This window comes from Mustelus asterias, chromosome 15 (genome assembly GCF_964213995.1).
Source record: "Mustelus asterias chromosome 15, sMusAst1.hap1.1, whole genome shotgun sequence".
Taxonomy (NCBI): domain Eukaryota; kingdom Metazoa; phylum Chordata; class Chondrichthyes; order Carcharhiniformes; family Triakidae; genus Mustelus; species Mustelus asterias.
The window spans coordinates 65,488,503-65,505,631 of record NC_135815.1 but is presented as its reverse complement, the minus strand read 5'-3'; the positions used below and the strand labels follow the sequence as shown (position 1 = coordinate 65,505,631).

The 17,129-nt window shown below is 46.9% G+C and overlaps 1 protein-coding gene across 3 annotated transcripts in view; it reads left to right on the top strand.

Annotated features, from left to right (window-relative positions):
• Window positions 1-17,129, top strand: part of tulp4a (TUB like protein 4a) — a 469,011-nt gene that overhangs the window by 89,973 nt on the left and 361,909 nt on the right. For all 3 annotated transcript variants that reach the window (XR_013499659.1, XM_078229991.1, XM_078229993.1), the window contains exon 2: window positions 12,361-12,489. Coding sequence is in view for 2 of the 3 variants with exons in the window: in XM_078229991.1 (XP_078086117.1) it covers window positions 12,361-12,489 (129 nt within the window). In the remaining variant the exon portion in view is untranslated. The remainder of the gene's footprint in view (window positions 1-12,360; window positions 12,490-17,129) is intronic.

The following is a 17,129-nucleotide window of genomic DNA, read 5'->3' as shown; positions in this document are numbered from 1 at the left end:
GAACACTTCGGCTTCATTCTCCTACAGTCTCTCTTTCTGAACAATCTTTTCAAATATAGTGTTGGCTAATTGCAATTCAGTCTGCCCTGTCTTCTAGACCCCTCCTCCTCCTGTCTCAACTTGTGCATCTGCAATCTTGTTAACGCACAGTCTGGAAACAAACACGGATGTTCCAACTGCAACACTTCTGTGGATTGCTTTACCAAAGGTTGTTCAACTACAGTAGGTATCACCAACATGCGTGACTCAGCGATATAATTTCCTCGGATAAATTGCACCCCTGAAAGAGGCAATTTCTCCACTACTTTTACAATCGCTTCACCAAACTCCAAGCTACTTTTCAAATTCACCTGACTGTGGAATTCTTTGTTTTTCTGTGAATTCCCTTTATTAAAATTATTACAAAATTCCCTCCAGACCACAAATACCCCTATTCCAAACATTTAAGGACTGATTGGCTCTGGCATTTCTCAAGATTTGAATATCTTTGCCACTCCCATCTTTTACACATGAAAAGACCTCACCCTCACTGATAGTATGTTTAAACATACCTCCAATCTGACATTGAAATTCCTTTGAACAGGCTGCGAACGCATTTTCTCATCTTTGGCTAATATTTATGCTCGCTTCTCTACTTGAACAAATCTGATCATTTTATCTTGTTCTAAAGCCTGACATCCCAGCATCCTCCTTAATCTCTACGAGACTAACAGGTTTGCCATATACATAATGTCCCTGTGTCTCCCGTTCTTGCCGCCCCCGCGTCTCCCGCTCTCGCTGCCCGCGTGTCCCCCGCTCTTGCCGTCCCCGCGTCCCCCACTCTCGCCGCCCCCGCGTCCCCCGCTCTCGCCGCCCCCGTGTCCCCCGCTCTCGCCGCCCCCGCGTTCCCGCTCTCGCCGCCCCCGCGTCCCCCGCTCTCGCCGCCCCCGCGTCCCCCGCTCTCGCCGCCCCCGCGTCCCCCGCTCTCGCCGCCCCCGTGTCCCCCGCTCTCGCCGCCCCCGCGTCCCCCGCTCTCGCCGCCCCCGCGTCCCCCACTCTCGCCGCCCCCGCGTCCCCCGCTCTCGCGTCCCCCGCTCTCGCCGCCCCCGCGTCCCCCGCTCTCGCCGCCCCGCGTCCCCCGCTCTCGCCGCCCCCGCGTCCCCCGCTCTCGCCGCCCCCGCGTCCCCCGCTCTCGCCGCCCCCGCGTCCCCCGCTCTCGCCGCCCCCGCGTCCCCCGCTCTCGCCGCCACCGCGTCCCCCGCTCTCGCGTCCCCCGCTCTCGCCGCCCCCGTGTCCCCCGCTCTCGCCGCCCCCGCGTTCCCGCTCTCGCCGCCCCTGCGTCCCCCGCTCTCGCTGCCCCGCGTCCCCCGCTCTCGCTGCCCCCGCGTCCCCCGCTCTCGCCGCCCCCGCGTCCCCCGCTCTCGCCGCCCCCGCGTCCCCGCTCTCGCCGCCCCCGCGTCCCCCGCTCTCGCGTCCCCCGCTCTCGCCGCCCCCGCGTCCCCCGCTCTCGCCGCCCCGCGTCCCCCGCTCTCGCCGCCCCTGCGTCCCCCGCTCTCGCCACCCCGCGTCCCCCGCTCTCGCCGCCCCCGTGTCCCCCGCTCTCGCCGCCCCCGTGTCCCCCGCTCTCGCCGCCCCCGCGTCCCCCGCTCTCGCCGCCCCCGCGTCCCCCGCTCTCGCCGCCCCCGCGTCCCCCACTCTCGCCGCCCCCGCGTCCCCCGCTCTCGCCGCCCCGCGTCCCCCGCTCTCGCGTCCCCCGCTCTCGCCGCCCCCGTGTCCCCTGCTCTCGCCGCCCCCGTGTCCCCCGCTCTCGCCGCCCCCGCGTTCCCGCTCTCGCCGCCCCGCGTCCCCCGCTCTCGCCGCCCCCGCGTCCCCCGCTCTCGCCGCCCCCGTGTCCCCCGCTCTCGCCGCCCCCGCGTCCCCCGCTCTCGCCGGCCCCGCGTCCCCCGCTCTCGCCGCCCCCGCGTCCCCCGCTCTCGCCGCCCCCGCGTCCCCCGCTCTCGCCGCCCCCGTGTCCCCCGCTCTCGCGTCCCCCGCTCTCGCCGCCCCCGCGTTCCCGCTCTCGCCTCCCCCGCTTTCGCCGCCCCCGCGTCCCCCGCTCTCGCCGCCCCCGCGTCCCCCGCTCTCGCCGCCCCGCGTCCCCCGCTCTCGCCGCCCCCGCGTCCCCCGCTCTCGCCGCCCCCCGCTCTCGCCGTCCCCCGCTCTTGCCACCCCTGCGTCCGCCGTCCCCCGCCCTCGCGTCCCCCACCCTCACCCCGCTCGCCGCTCCCGCTCTCGCCGCCCCCGCGTCCCCCGCTCTCGCCGCCCCCGCGTCCCCCCCCGCCCTCGCTGCCCCCCCCGCTCTCGCCACACCCCCCGCTCTCGCCACCCCGCGTCCCCCGCTCTCACCGTCCCCCGCGTCCCCCTCGCCCTCTCCGACCCCCTTGTCCTCTCCGACCCCTGCGTCTCCTGCCCTCTCTGGCCCCTCCCCCGCCCTCTCCGACCCCCCCCGCCCTCTCCGACCCCCCCTCCCCCACCCTCTCCGACCCCCCCTCCCCCACCCTCTCCGACCCCCCCAGCCCCCCGCTCTCTCCGACCCTCCCTCGCTTCCCCCGCCTCTCTCTCCCTATTTCCCCCCACCCCTCTCTCTCTCTCCACGTTCCCCCGCCTCTCTCTCTCTCTCCCCCCGTTCCCCCCCGCCTCTCTCTCTCTCTCTCTTTCTCTCTCTCCCCATTCCCCCCCCCCGCCTCTCTCTCTCTCCCCTTCCCCCCCATCCCGCCGCTGCTTTCCTCCTCCCCACCCTAACACCACCCTCTTTCCTCCTCCAGGATTATGCTCAACACGGTGTGCCCCACAAGGCTGTGTCCTCAGCTTCTTGCTGTACAATTTTTACACTTACGACTGTTTGGCCAAATTCTGCTCCAACTCCATTTTCAAGATTGTTGATGATACCACTGTAGTAGGTCGGATCTCAAACAATGATGGGACAGAGTACAGGAAAGAGATAAGAGAATCTGATGAAATGGTGCGATGCCAATCATCTCTCCCTCAGTGTCAGTAAAGTGAAGGAGATAGTCATCAACTTCAGGAAGCATTTTGGAGGACATGCCACTGTCTACGTCAATGGGGATGAAGTGGAAATGGTCAAGAGCTTCAAGTTCCTACATGTCTAAATCAACAACAACCTGTCCTGGTCCCTCCACGCCAACGCTATAATTAAGAAAGCCCAAGAAAGCTGCTTTCTCAGGAGGCTAAGGAAATTTGGAATGTCCGCTACGACGCTCACCAATGTTTACAGATGCTTCATAGAAAGCATCCTTTCTGGATGTATCACAGCTTGGTATGGCTCCTGCTCTGACCAAAACTGCAAGAAACTACAAAGGGTTGTGCACGAAGCCCAGTCCATTACACAAACCAGCCTCCCATCCATTGACTCCGTCTATACTTCCCGCTACCTCGGAAAAACAGCCAGAATAATCAAGGACCCCACGCACCCAGGGCGCATACTCTCTTCCACCTTCTTCTGTCGGGAAAAAGATACAAAAGTCTGAGGTCATGTACCAATTGCCTCAAGAACAGCTTCTTCCTTGCTGCCATCAGACTTTTGAATGAATCATAGAATCATAACCCTACAATGCAGAAGGAGGCCATTCGGCCCATTGGTTCTGCACTGACAACAATCCCACCTATGCCCACATATTTACCCCTCTAATCCCTCTTACCTACACATCCTGAGACACTAAGGGGCAATTTGGCATAGCCAATGCACCTAACCCGCATATCTTTGGACTGTGGGAGGAAACCGGAGCACCCAGAGGAGACCCACACAGACGTGGGGAGAATGTGCAAGCTCCACACAAACAGTGACCTAAGCTTGAATCGAACCCAGGTCCCTGGAGCGGTGAGGCAGCAGTGCTAACCATCGTGCCACTTTGTATTCAGTTGATCTTTCTCCATACCCTAGCAATGACTATAACACTACGTTCTGCACCCTTTCCTTTCTTTTCGCCTATGTACTCTATGAACGGTATGTTTTGTCTGTATAGCACAAGAAACAATGCTTTTCACTGCATCCCAATACATGTGACAATAAATCAAATGAAATCAAAATGGTAATTTTCTAGTTCTATTTGGAAGATCATGATTGGAGAATAACCCTTAACTGGCGTGCTCTCAATCGTTTTAAGTTTTTTTTGCAGAATTCAATTTAAGGATATTATTAAACTAGAAAGAGTGCAGAAAAGATTTACTAGGGTGCTACTGGGACTTGATGGATTGAGTTATAAGGAGAGGCTGAATAGACCGGGACTTTTTTCTTTGGAGCGTAGGAGGCTGAGGGGTGAACTTATAGAGGCCTATAAAATAATGAGAGTCATAGACAAGGTCGATAGTCAATACCTTTTCCCAAAAGTAGGGGAGTCTAAAACCAGAGGGCATAGGTTTAAGGTGAGAGAGGAGAGATACAAAAGTGTCCAGAGGGGCAATTTTTTCACACAGAGGGTGGTGAGTGTCTGGAACAAGCTGCCAGAGGTAGTAGTAGAGGCGGGTACAATTTTATCTTTTAAAAAGCATTTAGATAGTTACATGGGTACGATGGGTATAGAGGGATATGGGCCAAATGCGGGCAATTGGGATTAGTGTAGGGGTTTTACAAAAAAAGGGCGGCATGGACAAGTTGGGCTGAAGGGCCTGTTTCCATGCTGTAAACCTCTATGACTCTATAACTTGTTCACCTTCTTGAAGGTACCCGATTCTTCTTAATATTCTTGTCAAGGGTTTCGCCGAACAAGTTTTGCAACATGACATATTTTGCTACAATTCTTGTGTTGACTATCCTTGCCCCAATATTCACTCGCTGGAACATCTGTGACATAATGGTTGCTGTTTTGGCTTATGGGCAGTTCCCAATTTCTGGATCTTGATTACTGCACCAAATTGTGAAGCCTCTTTAGCAGCTAGTTCCATCAATACGGCAATGTCTACTGCAGTCTTCATAGACAAGGCATGTTCAGTGAACAATCTTCTTTGGATAGCCTAATATTGGAGAACACAAACTAGACGATCTCGAAGAGAATCTTTTGATGTCTCACCAAACTCAATGTTGTGCCAGCCTTTTTAAAGTTGCCACAAACTGAGGAATGCTTTTGCTTTCCACTTGATTCCTTTGGTGAAACCTGAACCATTCCTTGATGATCCATGGCTGGGATCAGTGTTCTGGCGAAGAGAGTAAATGGGGTGGTCAATAGGACTTTAAACTAGAGATTGGGGGGGAAGGGAAAGTCAGGGAACCAAGAGGTGAAGGAATCAGTGGGAAGCGTAGCTGCTTAGGATTACAAAAAATCACGAAAAGACAGCACTCAGGAGAGGTTACGATAGTCCCCATCTCACAAAATATGACACAGTGTCTGGAAAGGCTCAGTAGACCAAGGTCCACCACACTACGAAAACAAAAAGGGACGGTCAATAGGGAATTAAAGGTGCTATATTTAAATGCCCGCAGTGTCCGGAACAAGATAGATGAGCTTGTGGCCCAGATTGTGACTGGCAGGTATGATGTGGTAGGCATCACAGAGACGTGGTTGCAGGGGGTTCAGGACTGGCAGTTAAACATCCAGGGATTCACAACCTATCGAAAAGACAGAGGGGTGGGTAGAGGGGGCGGGGTTGCCTTGTTAATTAGAAATGAAATTAAATCAATAGCACTAAACGACATAGGGTCAGACAATGTGGAGTCTGTGTGGGTAGAGTTGAGGAACCACAAAGGCAAAAAAACCATAATGGGAGTTATGTACAGGCCTCCTGACAGTGGTCAGGACCAGGGGCACAAAATGCACCACGAAATAGAAAGGGCATGTCAGAAAGGCAAGGTCACAGTGATCATGGGGGATTTCAATATGCAGGTGGACTGGGTAAATAATGTTGCCAGTGGACCCAAAGAAAGGGAATTCATTGAATGTTTACAGGATGGCTTTTTGGAACAGCTTGTGATGGAGCCCACGAGGGAACAGGCTATTCTGGACTTAGTGTTATGTAATGAGCCAGACGTGATAAAAGATCTTAAAGTAAGGGAACACTTAGGAAGCAGTGATCATAATATGGTAGAATTCAGTCTGCAATTTGAAAGAAGGAAGGCAGAATCAGATGTGAAGGTTCTACAGTTAAATAAAGGTAATTACAGGCGCATGAGGGAGGAACTGACAAAAATCGACTGGAAGCAGAGCCTAATGGGAAAGACAGTAGAACAGCAATGGCAGGAGTTTCTGGGAGTAATTGAGGACACAGTGCAGAGGTTCATCCCAAACAAAAGAAAGGTTATCAGAGGGGGGATTAGGCAGCCATGGCTGACAAAGGAAGTCAGGGAATGCATCAAGGCAAAAGAGAGAGCCTATAATGTGGCAAAGAGTAGTGGGAAGTCAGAAGATTGGGAAGGCTATAAAAACAAACAGAGGATAACAAAGAGAGAAATAAGGAAGGAGAGGATCAAATATGAAGGTAGGCTAGCCAGTAACATTAGGAATGATAGTAAAAGTTTCTTTAAATACATTAAAAACAAACGGGAGGCAAAAGTAGACATTGGGCCGCTCCAAAATGACGCTGGTAATCTAGTGATGGGAGACAAGGAAATAGCTGAGGAACTTAATAAGTACTTTGCGTCAGTCTTCACAGTAGAAGACATGAGTAATATCCCAACAATTCAGGAAAGTCAGGGGGCAGAGTTGAATATGGTTGCCATCACAAAGGAGAAAGTGCTAGAGAAACTAAAAGGTCTGAAAATTGATAAATCTCCGGGCCCAGATGGGCTACATCCTAGAGTTCTAAAGGAGATAGCTGAAGAAATAGTGGAGGCGTTAGTTATGATCTTTCAAAAGTCACTGGAGTCAGGGAAAGTCCCAGAGGATTGGAAAATCGCTGTTGTAACCCCACTGTTCAAGAAGGGAACAAGAAAAAAGATGGAAAATTATAGGCCAATTAGCCTAACCTCAGTTGTTGGCAAAATTCTAGAATCCATCGTTAAGGATGAGATTTCTAAATTCTTGGAAGTGCAGGGTCGGATTAAGACAAGTCAGCATGGATTTAGTAAGGGGAGGTCGTGCCTGACAAACCTGTTAGAGTTCTTTGAAGAGATAACAAATAGGTTAGACCAAGGAGAGCCAATGGATGTTATCTATCTTGACTTCCAAAAGGCCTTTGACAAGGTGCCTCACGGGAGACTGCTGAGTAAAATAAGGGCCCATGGTATTCGAGGCAAGGTACTAACATGGATTGACGATTGGCTGTCAGACAGAAGGCAGAGAGTTGGGATAAAAGGTTCTTTCTCAGAATGGCAACCGGTGACAAGTGGTGTCCCGCAGGGTTCAGTGTTGGGGCCACAGCTGTTCTCTTTATATATTAACGATCTAGATGACGGGACTGGGAGCATTCTGGCCAAGTTTGCCGATGATACAAAGATAGGTGGAGGGGCAGGTAGTATTGAGGAGGTGGGGAGGCTGCAGAAAGATTTAGACAGTTTAGGAGAGTGGTCCAAGAAGTGGCTGATGAAATTCAACGTGGGCAAGTGCGAGGTTGTACACTTTGGAAAAAAGAATAGAGGCATGGACTATTTTCTAAACGGTGACAAAATTCATAATGCTAAAGTGCAAAGGGACTTGGGAGTCCTAGTCCAGGATTCTCTAAAGGTAAACTTGCAGGTTGAGTCCGTAATTAAGAAAGCAAATGTAATGTTGTCATTTATCTCAAGAGGCTTGGAATACAAAAGCAGGGATGTACTTCTGAGGCTTTATAAAGCACTGGTTAGGCCCCATTTGGAGTACTGTGAGCAATTTTGGGCCCCACACCTCAGGAAGGACATACTGGCACTGGAGCGGGTCCAGCGGAGATTCACACGGATGATCCCAGGAATGGTAGGCCTGACATACGATGAACGTCTGAGGATCGTGGGATTATATTCATTGGAGTTTAGGAGGTTGAGGGGAGATCTGATAGAAACTTACAAGATAATGAACGGCTTAGATAGGATGGACGTAGGGAAGTTGTTTCCATTAACAGGGGAGACTAGGACGCGGGGGCACAGCCTTAGAATAAAAGGGAGTCACTTTAGAACAGAGATGAGGAGAAATTTCTTCAGCCAGAGAGTGGTGGGTCTGTGGAATTCATTGCCACAGAGGGCTGTGGAGGCCGAGACGTTGAGCGTCTTCAAGACAGAAATTGATAAATTCTTGATTTCTCGAGGAATTAAGGGCTATGGGGAGAGAGCGGGTAAATGGAGTTGAAATCAACCATGATTGAATGGTGGAGTGGACTCGATGGGCCGAATGGCCTTACTTCCGCTCCTATGTCTTATGGTCTTATGGTCTTATGGCTTTGGAGAGTAATGCTCTTCAAGGATCTTTGTCAAGGCATCATAAGTTTTCGTTCCTGGCTTTGCAGGATGAATCAAACTTCAGAGCAAATTAATGGTTTTACTTTCTAATGTACTGAGAAAAACTGTTACAAACAATTCATTTGCAATTTTATTCACTTGTACGGAGTACTGAAAACATTCTGCCTAGAAACTCCATGATTCATTAAAAGGGCCCATAAATCCTAATTGACCTCTTTTAGGCACTAGTGAGAAAGATTGCTAAGTATATGTATTTTTACTGTCTTCCCAGTAATCCCCATTTTACCCGCGAGACTGTTGACTTGCTGTATATTTTTTTCTTCAAACTGCCCCAGCTATACAACAAAACATTCCTTGCTTTTCAAACATGCCAAATACTGCCTGGAATCTCACCTTTCTCTGATTGGAAAAAAATCCTCTTTTAAAACCACGCAAGAGTACTTTTTTACTTGGCCTTCCTGCAGTTCAATCTTTAATCCTGCTGTTGCTTCTCCCCAATCTTCAAATATTTTAAGTTTGAGGTCCCACAATGATATTTTTCTTTTTAGGATCATTCCTTGATGTTCTCAATGAAGCAAAATCCCAACTTGCCGCCAATTTCCTTTCTGTAATGTTCTAACTACGTTAAGGATTGTGGACTTTAACAGAAAAGCTGTGGTTTGCACATGTAGATTCAAATTAACTCAGATTTTTCCCAGCAGCTCTTTCAGGTACAGAGTACAAACTGAAAGTACAACAGCAGCCTACTGACAACACCATCAAATTATGTGCTCAACTCTGAAAGCAACCTGCAACCTCTTTAAATATATAGCATTCCCTGGGTTCTGGCTCCCGACCCTGCCTGGCACAGGCTTCCCCCCCCCCCCCCAATGGACTCTTAGGTCCATCATAGCCAACGCATGCCTCATACCATCATAGTTACCTTTATTGAGATTCAGGACCCTGTTCTCAGAATCAACTATGTCACTATCTACCTTGACAAAGAATTCTATCATTATGTTCACTGATCCCCAAGGGTTCTTTCATAATTAGGTTACCAAGTAATCCTTTCTCGTTGCACAATACCCAGTTCAAGATGGTCTGTTCCTTGTTGGTTCCTCAACGTATTGTCCAGAAAACCTTCCCATATACAAATTACAGTCACCCATAATCACGGATGCTCCTTTAACACATGCATTAATGCATGATTTACTGTCTAATGCTATTCCCAATATTACACTACAGTTTTGTGGTCTGTATACCATCCCGCAAATGTTTTTTGCCCCTTGGTGTTTCTTAACTCAACCCATCATCTGTGTTAGTATCTTTCCTCAATTTCACATCAATATTTATTTTAATCAACAATGCAACTCCACCAGCTTTTCCTTTTGTCTGTCCTTCTTAAACACTGAATAGCCGTCAATGTTTAGTTCCCATCCTTGGTCACGCATCGTTAAACAGAGTTGAAGTATAAACACAACCTTCACCAGAAACATAATATAAAATACATTTCTAAAAGACATAGTATTGTCACAGTTGTTACTGGATGCTTTCCAACCACTGACAGACTGGCCTGTAGTTGCTGGGCTTATCTTTACACCTTGTTCAAAAAAGAGGTAACATTTACAATTCACAGTCCTCTGACACCACCCCTGAGTCTACGGAAGACTGGAAAATTATAACCAGTGCCTCCACAATTTCCACTCTCATTTCCCCCTATATCCTTGGATGCATCTTACTCCGTCCTCACTTTACCAACTTGAAATATAGATGGTCTAATTAATACCTTTGGTCTCATTAATTTTAAATCCTTCCATTGTAGTGATTGCTTGCTTTTTCACCATGCACAGTGACATCTTCCTTGGTAAAGATAGATGTGAAATATTCATTTAATATGCCAGCCTCCCTGTGTAAATCCCCTTTTTGGTCCCCAATTGGCTTCACTCCTCTTATCAAACTATTTACATGCTTATAATAGACTTTTGGATTTGTAATGACCAGTTGAGAAAGAGTGAACTGGCTCCCCTTGATTCAACCACCTTGGTTGCTCACAACAAAGTTTAAGTTTCTTTTTCATGAGCATGTACTTTTTCCGAATCAAAATGTATTTAAGTATTTATACAATGAGGAGCCAATCAAAGTAGGTTTTCTTGAGTTAGAGCAAATTTATGATCCACTAAACCTGAGAGAAAATTATAAGAATGTGACACACACATATATCATAAGTAAGGGAAGCTAGCCTCCAATTAACATTAATAAAATATAGTTTAAGTTTCCTTTGACCTGGAGGCATAGATTTTTAAACCTTGCAACCAATTTGTATCAGCTGGTTTTGTCAATGTGAGTTTCAGAAGACAAGATAATATTACAAGATTTTAGTTAGCTGGTAAGGTTGTTTTCGAACGAAGGAATACACTTGTTTGAAAAGAAAGAGTGGGAGAGAGAGAGTCTTCAGGCTGTCTCTTTTACCAAAGTCTTTCTTGCAGTCTTTTCTGCAGTGGCTGTAGCCTGGCCTATTATACTTCATCCATTGTGTATTTTGTTAGGTTTTTTTGGATAGGTCTATCTGTGGCAGTCATTGTTTCAATATCCAGCATTTTGCATGTAACGAGTCTTCCTTAGACAGTGCTGAGTTTTGATGGGTCTCTGAAAGTTTGTTTGTCTTTCAACTTCAATTTAGAAGGTGGCTTTGCATTTTTAAGTAGTTTGTTCTGTCTCATTTCAAACTGCAAAATTTCCGGGTTGAAAATTGAACAATCAGATTTTCAAAAATGAAGGAGCATAGTCTTGTAATAGATGCACTTTTATATTTAAGGATGGGCAATAAATGCTGGCCTAACCTGCGACACCCACGTCCCATAAATGAAAAAAAGTTAGCTGTTTCACACAGCCTCTTTACTTCTCATATTTACTTCGTCAATTCCCCTCATAATCTTCAGTATTCAGCTTGGTTCTACCTGGTATCATCTACTTGACCTGTGTCACATGTACACTTTCTTCTTCATCTCAGTCTTTATCTCTTTGTCATCCAGGGAGCTCTGGATTTGTTTACCATAAATTTTTCCCATTTATGAGAATACATCGTGACTGTGCCCAAACTATCTCCTCTGTCCAGTTACAGTTTTGTTTGCCAACTTTTGATTTCTATTCGTCTGGGTCAGATTAATTCTTATCCGGTTGAAGTTGGCTTTCCCCAAGTTTTTACTCTGGACTGTCCCTTACCCTTTACCATAGGCAACTTAAACCATATTTTACAATGATCATTGTCCCTAGATGCTGTACTATTGCAACTTGATACATTTCTCATTCCCAAGAACTAGATCTTCGAGCAGTGTTTTCTTTTTCGGTTGTGATCAACAAAGGTTTAAGTTTGGACTGGAAACATACTGTTGTAGAAAATTTCCTCAACACACTCCAGTCACACTCTGTCCTTTATATTACTTATTATCCCAGTCTATATTTGGATAATTAAAGTCCCCCATTATAACTCTTCTGTAATGCTTGCATCTCTATGCAAATTTACTCCTCTACATCTTTTTCACCAGTTGGTGGCCCATAGATTAAACCGAGCAATGTTCCATTACAGTTTTTCCTGCTAGATTAGATCCCCTCCCATCCCATTGAAGTTAGTGATCTTCTGATTTAGAAATTCTACTTTGGATCGTTCCTTGTTCGTTTCCATTGTTGATCTAAATCTTCTGCAACAATAATCTCTCTCTTACATGGCCTACCTCATTCCCCTGGAAACCAGATCCAGCTATACCTCCTTCCTAGATGGGCCAGGAGCATAACTGGTCAAGCACGTTTTCCCGAACACATTTAAGAAATGCTTAGTTATTTTGCATCTATTTACACAATATGATTTCTAGATATGAAGATGTGCTGTATTAAAAGTTAACTTGCTGGGATTTCAGAATTTTAAATTCTTCAATCACGTCCCTTCGTTTTTTAAAATCCTTTTATGGTTCTTGCAACTGAGCATAGTTAATTTTCTTCCCCATTGCTCTAATTCATCATGTACTTAACTTTTGCTGATTTGTATTTAGGTGATACTCGTGCGATGGAATGAGCCATTTCAGAAACTTGCAACGTGTGATGCTGATGGAGGTATTTTTGTGTGGATTCAGTATGAAGGGAGGTGGTCAGTTGAGCTGGTCAATGATCGTGGAGCACAGGTAAATATATTCATTAAATGAAAATTTTGAACATCTTGCCTTTTCTGATTGATCATGGTTATATTGAAAAACATCAAACTTTGCTCATTCAGTTCAAATTCTGTTGATTGGTTTCATAGTGTTTTAAATTATATGGTGGAATAATAGGTGCAAAAGTTTAATTTATTCATTTGATTTTTTTCCATTAATATGTTAAACCATTTATTTTGAACTAATGTCTTCACTAAAGTAGTGCAGAGATTAATTTGCGGTATCTGTTGGATTCATAGAAACTAGAAACTAGAAGCAGGAATAGGCCATTCGGCCCCTTTGAGCCTGCTCCACCATTCATTTTGATCATACAAAGAACAACAAAGAACAGTACAGCACAGGAAACAGGCCCTTCGGCCCTCCAAGTCTGTGCCGCTCCTTGGTCCAACTAGACCAATCGTTTGTATCCCTCCATTCCCAGGCTGCTCATGTGACTATCCAGGTAAGTCTTAAACGATGTCAGCGTGCCTGCCTCCACCACCCTACTTGGCAGCGCATTCCAGGCCCCCACCACCCTCTGTGTAAAAAACGTCCCTCTAATATCCGAGTTATACTTCGCCCCTCTCACCTTGAGCCCGTGACCCCTCGTGATCGTCACCTCCGACCTGGGAAAAAGCTTCCCACTGTTCACCCTATGCCCTTCATAATCTTGTACACCTCTATTAGATCTCCCCTCATTCTCCGTCTTTCCAGGGAGAACAACCCCAGTTTACCCAATCTCTCCTCATAGCTAAGACCCTCCATACCAGGCAACATCCTGGTAAACCTTCTCTGCACTCTCTCTAATGCTTCCACGTCCTTCTGGTAGTGCGGCGACCAGAACTGGACGCAGTACTCCAAATGTGGCCTAACCAGCGTTCTATACAGCTGCATCATCAGACTCCAGCTTTTATACTCTATACCCCATCCTATAAAGGCAAGCATACCATATGCCTTCTTCACCACCACCTCCACCTGTGTTGCCACCTTCAAGGATTTGTGGACTTGCACACCTAGGTCCCTCTGTGTTTCTATACTCCTGATGACTCTGCCATTTATTGTATAACTCCTCCCTACATGGCTGATCATTGAATTCAATATCCTGATCAATCCCTTCCCCTCATACCCCTTGATCCCTTTAACCTCTAGAGCTATATCTAATTTGTTTTTGAAATCAGATGACGTTTTGGCCTCGACTACATTCTGTGGTCATGAATTTCACACATTCAACACCCTCTGGGTGAAGAACTTTTTCCTCACCTCAGTTCTAAAAGGTTTACCTCTTATCCTCAAACTATGATCCCTAGTTCTGGGCTCCCCCACAATTGGGAACATTCTTTCTGAATCTACCCTGTCTAACCCTGTTAGAATTTTATAAGTTTCTATGAGATCCCCTCTCACTCTTTTAAACCCCAATGAATATAATCCTAACCAACTTAGTTTCTCCTCATATAAGAACATAAGAACTAGGAGCAGGAGTAGGCCATCTGGCCCTTCGAGCCTGCTCCGCCATTCAATAAGATCATGACTGATCTTTTCATGGACTCAGCTCCACTTACCCGCCTGCTCACCATAACCCTTAATTCTGTTACTGTTCAAAACTTTATCTATCCTTGCCTTAAAAACTTTCAATGAGGTAGCCTCAACTGCTTCACTGGACAGGGAATTCCACAGATTCACAACCCTTTGTGTGAAGAAGTTCCTCCTTAACTCAGTCCTAAATCTGCTCCCCCTTATTTTGAGGCCATGCCCCCCAGTTCTACTTTCACCTGCCAGTGGAAACAACTTCCCTGCTTCTGTTTTATCTATTCCCTTCATAATTTTATATGTTTCTATAAGATTTCCCCTCATTCTTCTGAATTCCAATGAGTACAGCCCCAGTCTACTCAGTCTCTCCTCATAAGCCAACCCTCTCAACTTTTGGAATCAACCTAGTGAATCTCCTCTGCACCCCCTCCAGTGCCAGTATATCCTTTCTCAAGTAAGAAGACCAAAACTGTACACAGTACTCCAGGTGTGGCCTCACCAGCACCTTATACAACTGCAACATAACCTCGCTGTTTCTAAATTCCGTTCCTCTAGCAATGAAGGACAAAATTCCATTTGCCTTCTTAATTACCTGCCGCACCTGCAAACCAACTCCTTGTGATTCTTGCACAAGGACACCCAGATCCCTCTGCACAGCAACATGCTGCCATTTTTTTACCATTTAAATAATAGTCCATTTAGTCTGTCCATATAACAGACCTGCTATCCCAGGAGTCAGCTTGGTAAATCTTCGCTGTACTCCCACTATAGCAAGGACATCCTTCCTCAGATAAGGGCACCAAAACTGCACACAATACTCCAGGTGTGGCCTCACCAACGCCCTGTACAATTGCAGCAAAACATCCCTATCCCTTTACTCAAAGCCTCTTGTTATGAAGGCCAACATACCATTTAACTTCTTTACTGCCTGCTGTACCTGCAGGGTTACTTTCTGCGACTGATGCACGAGGACACCAAGGTCTCGCTGAGTATTCACCTGTCTCAATTTACACACATTCAAGTAATATTGTGTCTTCCTATTATTGCTACCAAAGTGGATAACCTCACATTTCCCACATTATATTGCATATGCCCACACACAGCCTGCTCAAATCACGCTGAAGCTTCTCTGCATCCTCCTCACAGCTCATCTTCCCACCCAATTTTGTATCATCTGCAAATTTGGAGATGATACATTATAAAGTCATAGAGGTTTACAGCATGGAAACAGACTCTTTGGCCCAACTTGTCCATGCCGCCCTTTTTTTAAACTCCGAAGCCAGTTCCAATTGCCCGCATTTGGCCTATATCCCTCTATACCCATTGTACCCATGTAACTGTCTAAATGCTTTTTAAAAGATAAAATTGTACCCGCCTCTACTACTATCTCTGGCAGCTTGTTCCAGTCACTCACCACCCTCTGTGTGAAAAAATTGCCCCTCTGGACACTTTTGTGTATCTCCCCTCTCACCTTAAACCTATGCCCTCTAGTTTTAGACCCCCTACCTTTGGGAAAAGATATTGACTATCGACCTTGTCCATGCCCCTCATTATTTTATAGACCTCTATAAGGTCACCCCTCAGCCTCCTACGCTCCAGAGAAAAAAGTCCCAGTCTATTCAGCCTTTCCTTATAACTCAATCCATCAAGTCCCGGTAGCATCCTAGTAAATCGTTTCTGCACTCTTTCTAGTTTAATAATAACCTTTCTATAATAGGGTGACCAGAATTGCACACAGTATTCCAAGTGTGGTCTTACCAATGTCTTGTACAACTTCAACAAGACGTCCCAGCTCCTCTATTCAATGTGCTGACCGATGAAACCAAGCATGCCGAATGCCTTCTTCACCACTCTGTCCACCTGTGACTCCACTTTCAAGGAGCTATGAACATGCACCCCCAGATCTCTTTGTTTTGTAACTCTCCCCAACGCCCTACCATTAACTGAGTAAGTCCTGCCCTGGTTCAATCTACCAAAATGCATTACCCCCGCATTTGTCTAAATTAAACTCCATCTGCCATTCATCAGCCCACTGGCCCAATTGATCAAGATCCCGCTGCAATTGGAGGTAACCTTCCTCACTGTCCACCATGCCACCAATCTTGGTGTCATCTGCAAACGTACTAACTATATTCTCATCCAAATCATTAATATAAATGACAAATAACAGTGGGCCCAGCACTGATCCCTGAGGCACACCACTGGTCACAGGCCTCCAGTTTGAAAAACAACTCTCTACACTGTGTAGAAGCCAATTTTGTATCCATTTAGATACCTCACCCTGGATCCCGTGAGATTTAACTTTATGCAACAACCTACCATGCGGTACCTTGTCAAAGGCCTTGCCAAAGTCCATGTAGACAACATCAACTGCACTGCCCTCATCTACCTTCATGGTTACCCCTTCAAAAAACTCAATCAAATTTGTGAGACATGATTTTCCACTCACAAAGCCATGCTGACTGTCCCTAATCAGTCCTTGCATCTCTAAATGCCTGTAGATCCTGTCTCTCAAAATACCTTCCAACAATTTACCCACCACAGATATGAGGCTCACTGGCCTGTAGTTCCCAGGCTTTTCCCTGCAGTCCTTTTTAAACAAAGGCACAACATTTGCCACTCTCCAATCTTCAGGCACCTCACCCGTGACTATCGATGATTCAAATATCTCGGCTAGGGGACCCGTAATTTCCTCCCTAGCCTCCCACAACGTCCTGGGATATACCTCATCAGGTCCTGCAGATTTATCTACCTTGATGCGCTTTAAGACTTCCAGCACCTCCTTCTCTGTAATATGTACACTCCTCAAGACATCAATATTTAATTCCCCAAGTTCCCTAACATCCGTGCTTTTCTCAACAGGAAAAACTGATGAGAAATATTCATTTAGGATCTCACCCAGCTCTTGTGGATCCGCACATAGATGACCTTGTTGATCCTTAAGAGGCCCTACTCTCTCCCTTGTTACTCTTTTGCCCTTTATGTATTTGTAGAAGCTCTTTGGATTCTCCTTTGCCTTATCTGCCAAAACAATTTCGTGTCCCCTTTTTTGCCCTCCTGATTTCTCTCTTAACTCTACTCCTACACCCCCTATACTCTTCAAG